This window comes from Apium graveolens, chromosome 5, assembly GCF_009905375.1.
Source record: "Apium graveolens cultivar Ventura chromosome 5, ASM990537v1, whole genome shotgun sequence".
NCBI lineage: Eukaryota > Viridiplantae > Streptophyta > Magnoliopsida > Apiales > Apiaceae > Apium > Apium graveolens.
Window position 1 is genome coordinate 308468606 of NC_133651.1, and position 16341 is coordinate 308484946.

Below are 16341 nucleotides of genomic sequence, written 5' to 3' on the forward strand. Positions count from 1 at the left end.
TCAAGTTTATCCATGTCATAATTTACACACACATAAGAAACATAACTAAAAACTCGCAAGTGTGCCTTCTTTTCCTGCCACTCTTCTTCAGGTATCTTGAACCCCAAAGGACTTCAAGGTCCTCTATTTATGAGATACGCTTCTATTTTAACTGCATCTTCCTAAAACATCTTTGGCAATCCTGCATGTAATCTCATACTATTGGCCCTCTCATTCAAGGTTCTATTCATGCACTCTGTAACACCATTCTGTTGTGGTGTCTCTAGAATATTTTTAATCATTCTAATCCCAAATTCTATGCAATAGCTTTTATACTCATTACTACTGTATTCACCACCATTATCTGACATCAAACTCTTCACCTTCAAACCGGTCAGATTTTCAACTTCAGTCTTCCACTTCTTGAAAGTAGAAAACACATCTGATTTATTCTTCAAGAAATAAACCCATATTTTTTAGTGAAATCGTTAATAATAGTGACATAGTAGAGAGATTTATCCAACAACGCAACTGTTGTTGGACCATATACATATGTATGAACTAGCTCTAACTTCTTCGTCTTAAGGGTCCTCCCTGATTTTGTAAAAGTAACACATTTCTTCTTTCCAAGAAACCATGGCTCGCAGAACCCAATTTCCATATTCTTCAACTCTGGAATATCCCCCTTCGAAGTTAACAACTTCATACCCTTTTCACTCATATAACTAGGCCTTTTGTACCATAAACTTAAAGACCCAATTTCATCAGCATCTATATTTGCTTCATAGATGGATTCTTCAACAATGTACAAAGTCCTTTTTTTCTCTCCACGAGCAATAACTAGATTTCTCTTTATAACATTCCACTGTTTGACTCCGATAGTAACTCGATACCCTTCCTTATCTAACTGACTACAAATAGCAACATCTTCTTCACTCTAGGGGTGTACCTTATATCTTTCAATATCCAGCTAGTTCTCAAAGAGGTTTTGAGATTAATATCTCCCATGCCCACAATATCTAAAGTCTTGTCATCAGTAAGACAGACTTTACCAAAATTTTGAAATTTGAAATTTAACATTAAATCCTTGCAAGGGTAGTATGGAATGATGCACCTGAATCCATAACCATGATTCAACGGAACATTTAATACAACAAATCAAAGCATCATCATCCACCACTTCTTCAACTATGTTAGATGAATTATCCTCTTTACTCTTTCCTTTAGGATCGCATGAGTTGTGCACTAATTCCTGAAGTGACCCTTCTTCTAACAATTCCAACAAACAATATCCTTGCGATCTTTGGTTTGTCCTCTCTTCTGTGACTTTAATCTGCTACGCCCTTATCCTGCCCCATTATGAACTTTCTTTCTCTACTCTCAGCCATTAACAAGGAACCTCACGACTCTCCTGAGTTTCTTCTACAAATATCTTTTCCAAGAATCGAATCTCGAACTCCATGAAAAGTCATCTTACCGCTCCTGGATAAATTACTTATAGTAGTGACAAAACCTGACCAACTGTCTGTAATGAGGATGCAAACAACAAGTCTTATATTTCATCATGGAATTTAATATCCACTGATGTCAATCTTGCTAGGATAGAATTAAATTCGTTCATATGGTCAGCAACAGGATCGTCTTCATTCAATCTTATGGCAACTAACAAGTGATTCAAATACCCCTTATTTGAAGCAGATGGCTTCTCAAACATATTGGACAAAACCTTGATCAAACCATAAGTTGTCGTTTCCTTGATGATATTTTAAGCAATGTTTTTCACCAAAGTCAGTCTGACAACCCCAGAGCCTGGCTATCTAATAGATTCCATTTTTCATCCTTCATTAAAGTTGGTTCCTTCTCTTACAGCGGTTCGTGTAGTCATCATCCTTCATTGAAGCTGGTTTTTTCATTGGTTGCCTTGTATTAAAAGTCTTCCTAATCGTGTACACACAACAGATTCTGTAGAAATATCAGTAGTACATGATGCCAACAAATAGATTCTGGGAAAAAGACCAAGGTATTTGTAGTTATTGGTTTACGGGGATAATTTGGGATGGGGGTATGTGTCAACCAAAGTACTACATCAAGAATATTACAGAATATTCTCTTTTTTATGGAGAAGCCATATAAATCCAAAAACAAATCTGCGTAGGTTCGGCCTAGAATGTACAATATCATATTATTTTGGAATTATGTCTCTTCACTACAAGAAAAAAGTCCATAGACATCGCTTTTTGACCGATGTCTATGTTGTTTCATAACCGATGTTGATGTCGGTGATGTCTATTCTAGACATCGGTGGATACTCGATGTCTATACTCGATCAGACATCGATTTTAGTTAAAAATAGATGTCTATGTGTTGATTATTTACATAAAATGCTATAAATAAATTATTTAATAACTAAATTACACCTAATTAAACATGTTAAACATATCATGAGCTATGTTTTTTATCACAAAAACATCCATTTTAGTGAAAAATATTGATGTCTATGTGATGATTTTTTACAAAAAATGCTATAACAAAATTATTTAATAACTAAATTACACCTATTAAAACATATTAAACATATATTGAGCTATGTTTTTTGTCACAAAAACATCGATAATTTTGACAGAGGTGATGTAAAATGGCATATTAAACATATGTTTCTTTAATGAAAGGTGATGTCTAATTTAGCGTATAGACATCAGTTTTTTCTACAATGAAGTGATGTATATGTATCATTTAGACTTGAACATGTTAGTCTTTCACATCAGTTGTTTGTCTGAAACTGATGTACATTGCAATTTTTTACATCGGTTTTGTTTGGTTAAAAGTGATGTTTATAATGTCACTTGACATCAGTTTTATCTTAAACAAAGTGATTGCTATGTTTCATTTAGACTTGAACCTGGATTTCTTTGACATCATATTTTTACCTTAAAGTGATGTACATTATCTTCTTTGACATCAGCTTTTCTTAATTGAAAGTGAGGTGTAAGAAGTTTATAGACCAAATTGTGTAAAATTTTACATCACTAATTTTCTAAAAAAGTGATGTACTCGTTACTAATAGACATTTGTTATAAATAAAACTGATGTCCTTTACTACATAACCAAAACTAAAATATTGGAATAACAAGCATCCATACAAATCCAACCAGTCAATCATTCATACATTTAACCATTCAATCATCCAAAAACCACCAACACCAACCCCATCATCTGCATCAATCATCCAAAAATCACCAACACCAACCCCATCATCTGCATCAATCATTCAAAAACTACAGAATCTACATTACCAAATGTACAACCCCCAGCATTTGCAAACCTATACACCAACCCCAGCATTCATACACTTATATTCTTACTACACAAAACCGTCTAAATTACCAAATGTACGACTACGCAAAAGAAAAGACCTTGAGTACAAGAATTGATCAGATATGCTCTTAGATGAACTGCAGGGCGTCAATGCGAACTTCATCTAGCTGTTCAATGCTGTAACACGATCGAGTCTTGGCCAACCACTACAAATTCCAAACAAACAAAATTCAGTACATGATGAATGAAAAGTAACCATATTGAAAAGTAACCATATCTTAGTATATAGCAAACTGGAAGCGTCAAAGTAACGCCTTTTTCAACTTGTAAACTTTTCCTTCTTGTCCTTTAATGACAAAACCATCTGGTTGATCTACATAGATTTCCTCTTCTAAATCTCCATTCAAGAAGGCTGATTTCACGTCAAGTTGATATAATTTCCATCCTTTTTGAGCTGCAAGAGCAATGAGGGTTCTGATTGTGTCTTTTCGAGCTACTGGTGTAAATGTTTCGAGGTAATCAACTCCTTTATGTTGTGAATATCCTTTGGCCACTAGACGCGCTTTATTTTTTAACCAAGAACCATCTGACTTGTGCTTTATTCTATAAATCCACTTCACACCCACAACCTCTTTATTTTTCGATCTTTCAACGAGTTGCCATGTCTTATTTTTTTCAATCATGTGAAACTCCTCTTCCATTGCCTTCTTCCAAACATCTTCTCTAATTGTCTCCTCAAAACTCGTTGGTTCAATCATGCAAAAATTACACGACTCATAAATATCAGCAAGAGACCTCATTTTCAGCGGAGTACTTCCTGAACTTGACGATCTTGCACTATCACTTGAAGGTGATGATGGATCAGTAGGTGAAGATGGATCAGATGGTGATGATGCTGGTGATGACTGATCATTATTTTTGTCTTCATTTTGAGCTTCTGCTTCAAATGTAATAGTTTGATTTTGACATGCTTCTTTCTCCCAATTCCAGCTAGCTCCTTCATCAAACAACACATCTCTACTTATGATTATTGATTTCTTCTTTAAACTATACAACCTATATCCTTTTGATTTTGAGCTGTAACCAAGAAGAATGCATTTTTCACTCGTGTCTTCCAGTTTATGTCTTTTTTCTTTCGGAATATGTGCATAGCAAATGCAACCAAATATCTTTAAATGGCTTACCGAAGGCTTCTTTCTGCACCATGCTTCTAATGGAGTCATTTCTTTAACTGCCTTAGTTGGACATCTGTTAATTAAGTACACAGCAGTATGAATTACTTTAGCCCAGAATGAATTTGGCAACCCTTTCTCCTTTAACATTGATTTGGCCATATTCACTACAGTTTGGTTCTTTCTTTCAGAAACTCCATTTTGTTGAGGTGAGTAACCAACCATGAGTTGTCTATCAATTCCTTCATCTTCACAAAATTTATCAAACTCTCTAGAGGTATATTCTTTACTCTTATCACTTCTCAAAACTTTTATGTAACAACCACTTTGTTTTTCTACAAATTTCTTGAATTTTTTGAAAATGCTAAAGGCCTCAGACTTATATTTCATAAAATAAACCCACGCCATTCTTGAGTAATCATCAATAAATAAAACAAAGTACCTATTTTCAGCAAGTGAAGGAGTCCTCATTGGTCCACACACTGTCAGTGTGAACAAGCTCCAGCAGTCCCCCAGCTCTCCACGATCCTCCTTTTGGAAAAGAATTTCTATGGTGCTTTCCCATGGTACAACCTTCACACACTTCATTATTATCTTCAACTTGAGGCAGCCCATACACCATATTTTTCAGTTCCTTCAGCCCTTGAGAATGTATGTGTCCAAGCCTTTTATGCCAAAGCAAGGATTCATCTTTCAGGTGTGCTTTTAAGGCCAAATCAGCATCATAATTGAACATTAGCTGAAAACTTCTGCCCCTTTTCATCTGTATTTTTGTAACCAATTTTCTGCCTTTATTTTTGTCAAAAATTGTGCAAGTACCATTCTCAAAATAAGCAGCATATCCATTTTCTATGAGCTGACCGACACTAAGTAGATTCTGATCTAAATCAGGGACTAATAAAACATCATTAATGTATCGTATGCCATCTTTTGTTTGAATACATATCGTACCTTTGCCTCTTGCCTGAACCAATATGCCATTTACCATTTTCACTTCAACGGTAATACTTTTATCAATCTTTGTAAATATTGTGTTGTCTCCGGTCATGTGATTGCTACATCCGCTGTCCAATAACCAAGTAGTGCTACTTTTCTCATTTGTGACCTGACAATTTGCATAAAAGACTGCATATCCAACTTCTTTTTCTTCAGATACATTCACTTGCTGCTGATTTTTGAACCTGCAATCTTTTTGCAAATGTCCAAATTTCTTACAATGATGACATTGAGGCTTCCCTTTGAACCAGCAATCCTTCTCTGTATGGCTACTTCGTTTGCATATTTCACACTTGTTTGATTGACTTGCATCACCTAAATATCTGTTATAATTACTTTTTCCTCTTCCTCTTTGGCCTCTTCCTCTTCCTCTATTGAACATTCCACCTCTTGATGATACTCCTCCATTATAACTCTGAGACGGTGATTCCTTTTTGTTTAAGTTGAGCTTACATTGCAAAGCACTTTCAATGGATTTTTCGGAGTGTCTCATCAATCTTTGTTCATGGGACTGTAATGATGCCATCAACTCACCAGATTTTAATGTGTTAATATCTTTGGTTTATTCAATAATGGACACCATAGCATCATATTTATCAGTCAAGCTAATCAGAATTTTTTCAACAACTTTCTTATCGGTAACCACTTCACCGTACAAAGCCATTTGATTGACAATTTCATTTATTTTTGAATAATAATCCTTCAAACTTTCAGACTCATTCATCTTCAAGTTCTCAAAATCTCTCCTGAGGGATTGTAGCTTAATAGATCTTACCTTGGAATTTCCTTGGAATTCTTCTTGCAAAACTTCCCAAGCTTCTTTTGCCGTTGCAACCCTCATAATTCTGGGAAACAAGCTCTCTGATATAGCTTGTTGAATAAAGAAGAGGGCTTTTGCATCTTTCTTTTTAGTCTCCTTTAAGGCCTCCTTCTGAGCATTTGTTAAATTTGCTGATTCATCATATCCACTTTTCACTAAATCCCACAAGTCTTGAGATTGGAAAAGTGTTTTCATCTTCAAACTCCAATAATCATAGTTTTCACCATTAAAAATGGGCATTGTAGGTTGTTGAATATTCACACCTTGATTTGTTGCAGCCATTGTTGACGTGTTATTTCCGCCTACTGCTGTTCTTTACGCCCAGTTTCTAATCGAATCTAGCTCTGATACCAATTTGTTAAACATATCATGAATTATATAAGAGAAAAAAAGGTACTGGAAGAGTATGTGATATTTCATTAGATAACAACCTTATATACTACAAGGTTGTGGCTGTTGAGTTACATAACCACCACGGGAAAGAAGTGTTTCATTTTCCTGGATATTAAAAGCAGATTTATATAGGATAACTACGTCTTTAAAAACACATTACTTCTAACATTATGCACATAGGAATTTCATCCATAGTTAATTCGTATGAAGAAACAGTTCAAGTGTTCGAAAGGAAGAAAAAAATGTAACAGTACTAATATTACATCAATATAACAATCAATGAAAGAGTATTATCAAAATTAGGAGGCACCAATCAGTCCAATAATCACAAACCTTTACTTATTCCTGAATTTCTAGCCACGTCTTTGTTTTTGGTTTAGATATGTCCATAGAGTGTTACTCTATTTTTAGGTATGACACCCTCTTGATCATAGGTAAGACAGAACAAAGAGCATTGAAATATAGACTATGCTCCAGTTTAATCTCTATGTAAATCCTCTAATAAGATAACGTATTTGCAACCCATACATACTGCATTGGACGACACTAGCTATTAGATATAAGGAACAAAGAAAACACATAAAAGTAACTATGATATCGTAGACTCTAATGCCTTTTATCTACGGTCCATATAGTGCCTTCAAACCCCAAACTGTTTGTGCGTCAGGGATACATCTTTAAACTAAAGTATAACTTCCAAACTATACTTCTTTAAACTAAAGCATAACCTCCATTAGGATAGCTAGGACTTAATAGAATCTTGATCAGTACAAAATAAGCTCCTAATCATAATATTCTTCCTGTATCTTAAAGTAATCGTAACAAACCCCAATTATGCACAAGTACACTCTTGCTAACAACCGTCATCTCCCTTGACAGTGTCCCAATTCCAACAATTTCTTTTTCCTATGCTGTAACAATCAAATATAAATTTGTAATTACCCAAGCAAACGAAACCATCATGTAATAACTTACTTTGAAAAAACAACAATCAATTTATTTATTCAAACATTATTAAGAATTTATTTTAAAACATTATTCAACCAGAATATATTGAGCAATATAAATCAGGATTTTCAATTACTTTTTAGATTTTGAAATTTCAGATTTGTTCAATTTGGATTTTAGAATTTTATTTTTTAATTTGGATTTTTACGAATTCTTAATACCGGCCTAAAACCCGTGCGATATACGGATTATTTTTAATATTATATAATTTTTTGAATTCAATTTGAAGTAAAAAATTTAAGTTACGAAACTTATTTATTTAAAATTTTAATAATATGATTTCATTATACTTTTTAACATACACATAGGTGTATAAGTTAGTGATACTATAGTTTTAAAAAATAATGTAATGATTGAAATTTATATTTTTATTGATATTTATAGGTGTTTTTATGAAAAAATATTATATTTAATTAAAAGATAAATTTTATATGAGATCAGTAGTATACGAATTGTCATTAGTCGACCAAATTCAACCAACTATATTCACATTTATGTTAGCTTAATATGTTTAAACCCGAATCAATGATAAAATTTTATGTGTTAATGACAAAAAATTATATTAGCTTAAGACCCGTTATATCAACCAAATCCAGTTAATTACACTTACTGTTTTATTTAATTTTACTCTAGCTCGGGATGATTATTATTTTATTTTAGACCGAACGAATATTATGGATTATTTTGCTTTAATTTGATGATATTATATCGACCCTACGAATTTCCTTTCAATGTATATTTTGTTATAGTCTGATCCATAATATAATGTTTTTAGCGGGATCAATAATATTTATTATTTTATTTTAGCCCGCTTATTCAAATTCAACTAACTAAATGTAGTTTTTTGGATCAATACTATAATTTTGTTTAGCCCGGCCGGGTGAATTTAATATATTATTTGTATTAACCAAAATCATTAGACATGTTATAACTTGTTATGAATATTTATCTATTTATGAGAGTATTTTATTTAAAATATTATTATAATTACGGTGACCAGACCGACTACCAACCAAATTTAAAGGTTGTTGGGAAGAATTGAACCCGAGTCTTTACATTCACAACCATATCAACTTAACACCACACCACACTATTAGTTAAGTTTTTTATCATATACATAATATGTCAGTGTCAGTAAATAGCGACAATTTATTTAACTTTAAACATGATTACTAAAATATTTGTGGAATTAGTTTTGAACAATTGAATTTGAGATATAAAATTAAGCATAGTATATAAACGGATCATTCCCTTATTTATTATACAATTTTTAATTTGAAAATTATGTCTTATACATTTTTTAAATATATTTTTAATAAAAAATAAATTGTACATATAATTAAATTTTTTTATATGTTAAAAAGAGATACACTTATATAAATATTGTATATGTGTACTACATATTTAGTTAAGTTATAATTAGCGTATTTCGATTTATTTCGAATTCAAAATTAGAACTTGACCAATTTTTTAAAAAATACTCGAAATTTGACTAAATGACGTGCCTGTAAATATCACGTCACTAGCTGGGTTTAATTTAAATTACGAGTTCGACTAGACTATCTTACCAACAAAGAAAATTTTTGTGATATCTTATGTTGGTAAAAATTAATATCTTTGAGATTTTTATAAAAGCAATTTAATTGATAATATGTATCAAAATTACTAACTTCAAAATCAGAATTTTACCCATTTTGAAAAATACTCGAAATTTGACTATATGATAAGCCGAAAATACATCATCACTATCTATGTTTAATAAATTTAAATTACGAGTTTGACGAGAATATCTTACCAATAAGGATAAATTTTATAATATCTTATATTAATAAAATTAATATTTTTGAGGTCTTTATACGATCAAGTCAATTGATATTATGTATCATAATTACTAACTGGCTGGTTTTATAATATTTACATCTGGAACTTGACCCAATATTTAAATTTATATTATTCAATTTGATATGGTTATTATAAATAATCATATACATAAAGTCCCTTTTTTGGAGTTCTCGAGTCCAAAATCCTAACTTTATATTACAATCCAATCTAATGGTTCATGTTTTATGTTTCCAATAATTTAAAAACTAAAATAATAAACTACATAACGTAAACGTGTGTTACATCATTAATGTTCAGCAACTTGAATATTTACTTTTTTTACAACGTGAATATGTATGTTCTTCAAACTGATCATATTTTATAAAATCATATGTTCTACAATGTTCAACCTGTCAAATATATAAGATTTGCAAGATATTTATTAAAATAGTGATATTTGTAGAACATGGTTCACATTATAATACATTTTACAAAAAAAATTGTACTATTTTACTTGCAGAACATATATGGACTCCCATACTCAACCAAAACAAAGACTCAATAGAACTTAACTCATATATATATAAATAAGAAACTTGAAAAATTATAGAAATCAATATTTTGAAAAAAAAATATTTAAAATTAGCAATAATAAATTTCAAAAAAAATATTTAGTGTTGGAAAATATTGTACAACTATTTTCAATTATTTGAAAAAGGTTAACACTATAATGTATTCTACTATTTGATTTAATCCATGTTATGCTATCTAACTAAAAATAATAATATTAGTCGATATTTTGAAGGATTAACAAGTTCAACTAATATTTAAAAAAATTCATCAAATTGAAAATATTTAATTTTATAAAAATAATATACAATGTTATCAAGTTACAATAAAAATAAATATTATAATCATAATTGAAAGAAACATCAAAATAATTTGAATGATGATATTATAACAAATTTATCTTCATATTCTTGGAAAAAACTTCTGAATATCAGTAGTTAGTCTTTGCGATATATGAATTATTTTTATGTCACATCCATGACTGATGCTCTGTTGAGTAAAAATATATATGTATGATTGTCAGTGCTACTACGACTACGGTATATAAATAATTAACGAGGTCAGGGATGAGGCCAATGCCTACAATGCAGAGCATCAACGAAGAGCCTCCCTTTATTACAATAGACGGGTTTAAGAAAGGTTCTTTCAACAGGGAGATATGGTTTTGAGGAAGATTGAGGCATCTGGAGTAGGGTAGGGAGGAAAGCTAGCCCCCAACTGGGAAGGACCTTATAAGGTCAGGAAGACACTGGGACGAGGATCATACAAGTTAGAGACCATGAATGGTGATGAAGTGCCTCGCACTTGGCATGCTTCAAACCTGAAGGTTTATTATGTTTAGGACATTCACTACAGGTTCCCTAGTACTTAGTATTAAGTTTATAAATAAGGTCGACGAAACCATCTTATGTAAGGGTTGAACCCATTTCTTAGAGATATTATCTATGCAAGTTTATTTCTATCATCTTGTCTACCAATTTATTAAGTACGAGCATATAAAGAATGCAAATCCTGAAGGACCAAATGCCGAAAATAAAAGATAAGTATGAAATGAAATTAAACGAAGTGCATAGATAAAAGATCCCAAAGGATCATAAGTTAGAGTCCCGAAGGACCAATAAGTTATAGACCAATAAGGTTCAAATCAATGAGTTCTGAAAATAAAAGCCACGTATAGCAATCAAGGCCATGCAAGGCCACGTTATTCACTCATCAGAAGAATCCTCCCCCTCGACATCCGAGCCTTCCTCAGAAGAAGAACCACTACTCCCTGGAATCGGCTCCGCAATCTTCCCATGAAGGGCTGCTCTGAGTTAGGGCTACCCGAGGGGGCCTTACCCTTAGAACCGGAACCGGAACCCCCGTGACTAGAACTCGATTGAGACCTCATACGAGGAGTCGAGGGCACAGATCCAGAAGCTTGTACGGATAGATCCATGGTAGGTAGTTTCCAGGGGCAAGATAGAAGGCTTGGATCAACCACATCGTCCATACGCCTTGAGCGTCTTTGATTCCCATATTCCAACCCATGGCCATGTTAACAAGACGCATCTCATCATCATGTTCGTCCATCATTTTGGTGAACCTAGAGGATCTGTGATAAGCTCCCTTGAGGTCTTTCCATTCCTTCTTCCTCTTCTCCTCCGAGCTAGCATATTTCCTCTCCATAACGGCGAGCTTTCCCTCCACTTCATGAGCCTTGGATTCCCACTCCCCCACGGAGACAGTCATTTTGTTCATGGAAGTCTGCAGTGCAGCATAGTCGCCTCTCATCTTGACAGCCTGAGTAGAGGACGCAACGAAGTAGGCATTGGCCTGACAAAGAAAGTATGAGTATAGTTATAAAAAAGTTTAAGTATGAAGGGCCGAGCCCCCAAGGAGTGATTCCTATAATACTTTCCAAGTTCTAAAAAAAGGAAAACTTAAATAAAAATTTACCTGATAGAGGGCGTGAGCCCCAACATCTCGGCCTCAAGAAGCTTCTCACCAGAAGAGATGAATAGGAGGTCAGGAGGAGTGATTCAGTTCCTCGACCACTCAAGGGGCAAGGCCCGGGATGCCGAATACGGAGTCGCTGGAAGAGATACCCCATCCCGGCTCAAAAGGGGTCCTGGCACTCCCGTCAAAATCTTTGGTTCTCTTCTGACCAGATCCCAACGCCTCAAGGAATGCTGGAACCTTAGAATATGGTTGGCCTTTTTATTTGCATCTCTGGCCATCTTGCCCGTAACAGCATCGCTCGGCTTGGCTTTGGCATCGAGAGCCTCTACAGCTGAAATAAGAAGAAAAGAAAGCAGATATTAAAACAAACTTGCACAAAGTTAAGGAAAAACAAAGATAAATAACCTCAATAGAGAGGGAACTAAGGCCAGCTCCACAAGCTTGACTTCTGTTATGAACTCCCAATAAGGGGTTACCCCATCATCTTTAGTGAGTAGATCTCTGGCTAGAAGCTCGGCATCAGAAAGGTTGAGAATTAAGTGAGAACTATCAACTGGGCTGCTAAAGTCACGTCTGAAGTATGCCCCCCAGTCTCCATCCTTCCGCCCAACGACCACAAACTTCTTGTTTCCTTTGTGGTTGAAGTCATTGAGAAAACTGGTGTTCAACATATGAGGAATGTGGGCTCTGTGTTGTATCACAACCCAGACAGGCTGATTCAAAGGAGAAGGCTTCATCATGAAGATAATACGGAACATCGTCACACTTAAGGGGATGCCTAAGTCAAGACATCACACTATGAATCAAATTATAAAAGACCACTCATTAGGTAGAGCTGGCATGGATGAATCTTGAGTTTAGCTAGAAGTCTCAGAATGAAAGGGTGCAGGGGAAACCTTAGCCCGGACTTAAGGGCCGCCTTGAATAGAAATAGCCTTTGGTGGCAAAGGTTACAAGCCCTCTCACTTGGCTTAGCTTTACGAAACCTTAAGCAGTCGGGCCAGGAGTAAATCGACTTAATCTCCTCGACATCCTTCTCACGGAGCATACTTCTGTGAAGAAACGCGTCGAAATGGACGGTACTAGGGTACTCGTCTGCCCTCTCATCTAACATACTCTTCAGACTGTTTTAACAACGGTCAATTGAGAAGGGGGAAATATGAGCTATACCTTGGAGGGAGCGGAGAGTGGCCCTCTTGTGTAGAGCTTCCTTTTGAGAAAAGAGGACTTGCTAGGACCTTGTCCGCCACACATTCTTGAAGAGCTTGGAGAAAGATACAAGCTTGAGAGAGTTTGAGAATTTGAGAAGGTAAGGAATGAAGGTTGTGAATAAAAATGAGCACTTATCATCTTCTTTTATAGAAAAAAGGTCACCTGCTACATCAGGTCGTAAGTCTGCCTGATTCGCGCTAGCAGGTACCTCCCTAAAATAACACCGGAAATGATGAAGAAGAGCGATAGAAAGGCAAGAAGGACGACATAATAAACGAGAAAAGCGATGCATGGCATCGCTTATTCGTATCAGTCTTCCAAAAAAAAGCCTGGCTGAACCAAATATAATTCATTAGTCTTAACTAAGGACAATTATGTTAATCACATGATTAGAAAATTAGTGAAAATTAAGACAAGATTATCTCTTCAGCTGAACTCACGAGTACGAGAACAAAACGTTCTCCTCCATATCAAAGCCATAATGGCCATAATTTGCATACAGGAAGCTCCGGCCAACCAGCCAACAAACTGAGGCCTTTTAGCCTACCAGGAGCCTCCGTATCAGAGCCCGTGACGGCCATCATTTGCATGCGGGGAAGCTCTGGCCGAACAGCCAATAAATTGAGGGCATTTTGGCCAACCAGGAGCCTCCGTATCAGAGTCCATGAAGGGCACAACTTACGTGTGGGGCACTCTCGGCCGACCAGCCCACAAATGGGGGCATATAGGCCGACCAGAAGCCTCTGTAGGAGAGCCGTGATGGCCACAACTTATGTGCGGGGCAACTCCCGGCCGACCAGTCCCACAATGGGGGGCATATGGCTGACTAGAAGCCTCTATAGGAGAGCCGTGACGACCCCAACTTATGTGCAGAGTACTCCTGGCCGACTAGCACAAAAATAGGGGGCGTATGGCGACAGAAGCCTTTGTAGGAGATCCATGGACGGCCACAACTTTCCCCCGGGACACTACCAGCCGACCAGCCCTCAAGTGAGGCCTCTTTGGCCGACCAGAAGCCTTGTAGGAGAGCCATGACTGCCACAACTCTGCCCCCGGGGCACTGCCAGCCGACCAGCCCTCAAGTGAGGCCTTTTGGCCGCACCAGAAACTCCTGTAGGAGAACCATGAGGCCTTCAAAAGTTGTTCCGGAGACCCTCTTGAGAGTCTTAGGAAATTCTCGAAAACCATAACTCTCAGCAAAACCAATTTTGTGGAAGATTGGAACGTCCACGGAAAACGAGCTTGTTGGAGTACTAGAACATCCTACGAAGGAGTTTTTGGACCAAATTCGATGGGAGTATACGATTTTCTATATATACAAGTTCAATAGGAACACAGAACATTCAGCAAGAACGAGTACATAACGTCGTTAGGATGAGTACAGAACGTTCACCGAAACAGTCGTAACAGAGCCCTGCGGAACTTAAAGGCAACCATGAAGTTAATTCCATGGGCAACCACGCAGAAGCAAAGGCATTGAAAAGGTATGTAGAAACCGTGAACTCTTAGTGAGAAGTTCAAAAAAAAAGTTAGGGGCAGGAAACCCCTGGGCAACCACCAAAAGGCCGACCAGGAGGTTCTCCTCAAAGTGGCGAGTAGCCCACATTTGAGGGCATGAGGCCGAGCAGAGCCTCCTGTAGAGTCCTGCTACAAGTGGTTCTGCACAACCCCGGTAACCCCTTTTGAAAAATTTCGAAAAAAATGAAAAAAAAATCAGAAAAGTTTTGAAATTTTTTAAATTTTAAGGTTTTAAGATTAAGGCCAGATTAGGGCCGTTTAGTGAAATTAAGCCTAGATTAGGGCTAATTAGTGTATATTAGGCGTAATTAACCCAAATTATGGGGAATTAGTGATTTTTGTGTGAAATTAGCCCAGATTATGGTCGTTTAACCCAGTCACTCTTATAATTAGTATGAATTAGGGATAATTAGTGTCTTATACATACTGATTAGTCTTAATTAGCCCCGATTAGGGCCGATTAGCCTCTATTAAGGCCAATTAGTGCATTCTAGCTTAAAATTAGGCTCTTTTAAGCCTAATTAGTGACTTGTGCATGGAAATTAGCCCATATTAGGGCCGATTACCCAGATTAGGGATAGTTAGCAGCTTTCACCTTATAATTAACCTTGTCGAAGGTTAAGGGGTGATAAACGCTCGGTTTTTAGCCCCGGATAGGGCCGTTTAGTGTTAAACACTATCCAAATAGCCTGTGCAAAGGCCTTAAGTGTGTGTACTTGCACTAATAAGTCGTTGTAAATATGTAGGTTGCTCCACACTTTACAATAAAACTACGATACCCATGAAAGGCTGACACACATGAAGGGCCGATACCAATGAAGGGCCGATACCCATGAAGGGCCGATACCCAAGAATGGCCGAAAGTACCCCGAGTCGCGAATAGACCATTACAACTTCCACGAAAACTCGAGCAGTATTCATGGAAGTTGGGGGGCTAATGATATGGATAGAAAATACATCCTAAAGACACATTTAATGTCGCATTAATTACACTTGGGCTTCTTGTCTGAAGTCCAGTATAGACATGTCTGGTCCAAGCTCGTAGTAAGATCAAGACAGCCCATTTAGGCAAGGCCCACCAGCTCAGGTCGTCAAGGTCCAAGAACATAAATTGTTCAAGGACTAGGCTCAATACGGCTGAAAGAGTAGAGACATATGGTCTAAACAGACTCAAAGTCCTACACAGAAGGTTCTAGAGCTCCTTCCTCAATAGGACTCATAATCACCATCTAAGTTGGAGACTTATCAACCAAGTCTCCCAACAAAAGTCTAACACTGGACTCACCTCTATATAAAGGGCTCTACCCCTCAACCTAGAACTACGTTTTTGGCTTGATTCTCTACAACACATAGATGCGTATGCATCTTGCAAGGATCGATAGTCCTGAACGCAAGAGCGACCATTAAACCTCGAAGCTCACCAACCCTAGCATTGAATACTAACACACTCAGGTTTTTGTTCCACAACAATGTACTATAAACAGGTACCATAAAAAAACTTTCAATGTTTTGTCTTTTATATAATAGTAATATATATATAATTTATAAATTAATTTACATACATTATGTAAAACTAAGTTTTAACTAAAGTCAAAA

At 35.9% G+C, this 16341-nt stretch overlaps 1 protein-coding gene across 1 annotated transcript; it reads right to left on the bottom strand.

Moving 5' to 3' along the window:
• Positions 1-6024: 6024 nt before the first annotated feature.
• On the bottom strand, positions 6025-6564 carry LOC141661204 (uncharacterized). The gene has a single exon (XM_074468190.1). It carries the CDS (start codon positions 6562-6564, stop codon positions 6025-6027), a length of 540 nt encoding a protein of 179 aa, XP_074324291.1.
• Between the last annotated feature and the right edge of the window lie 9777 nt (positions 6565-16341).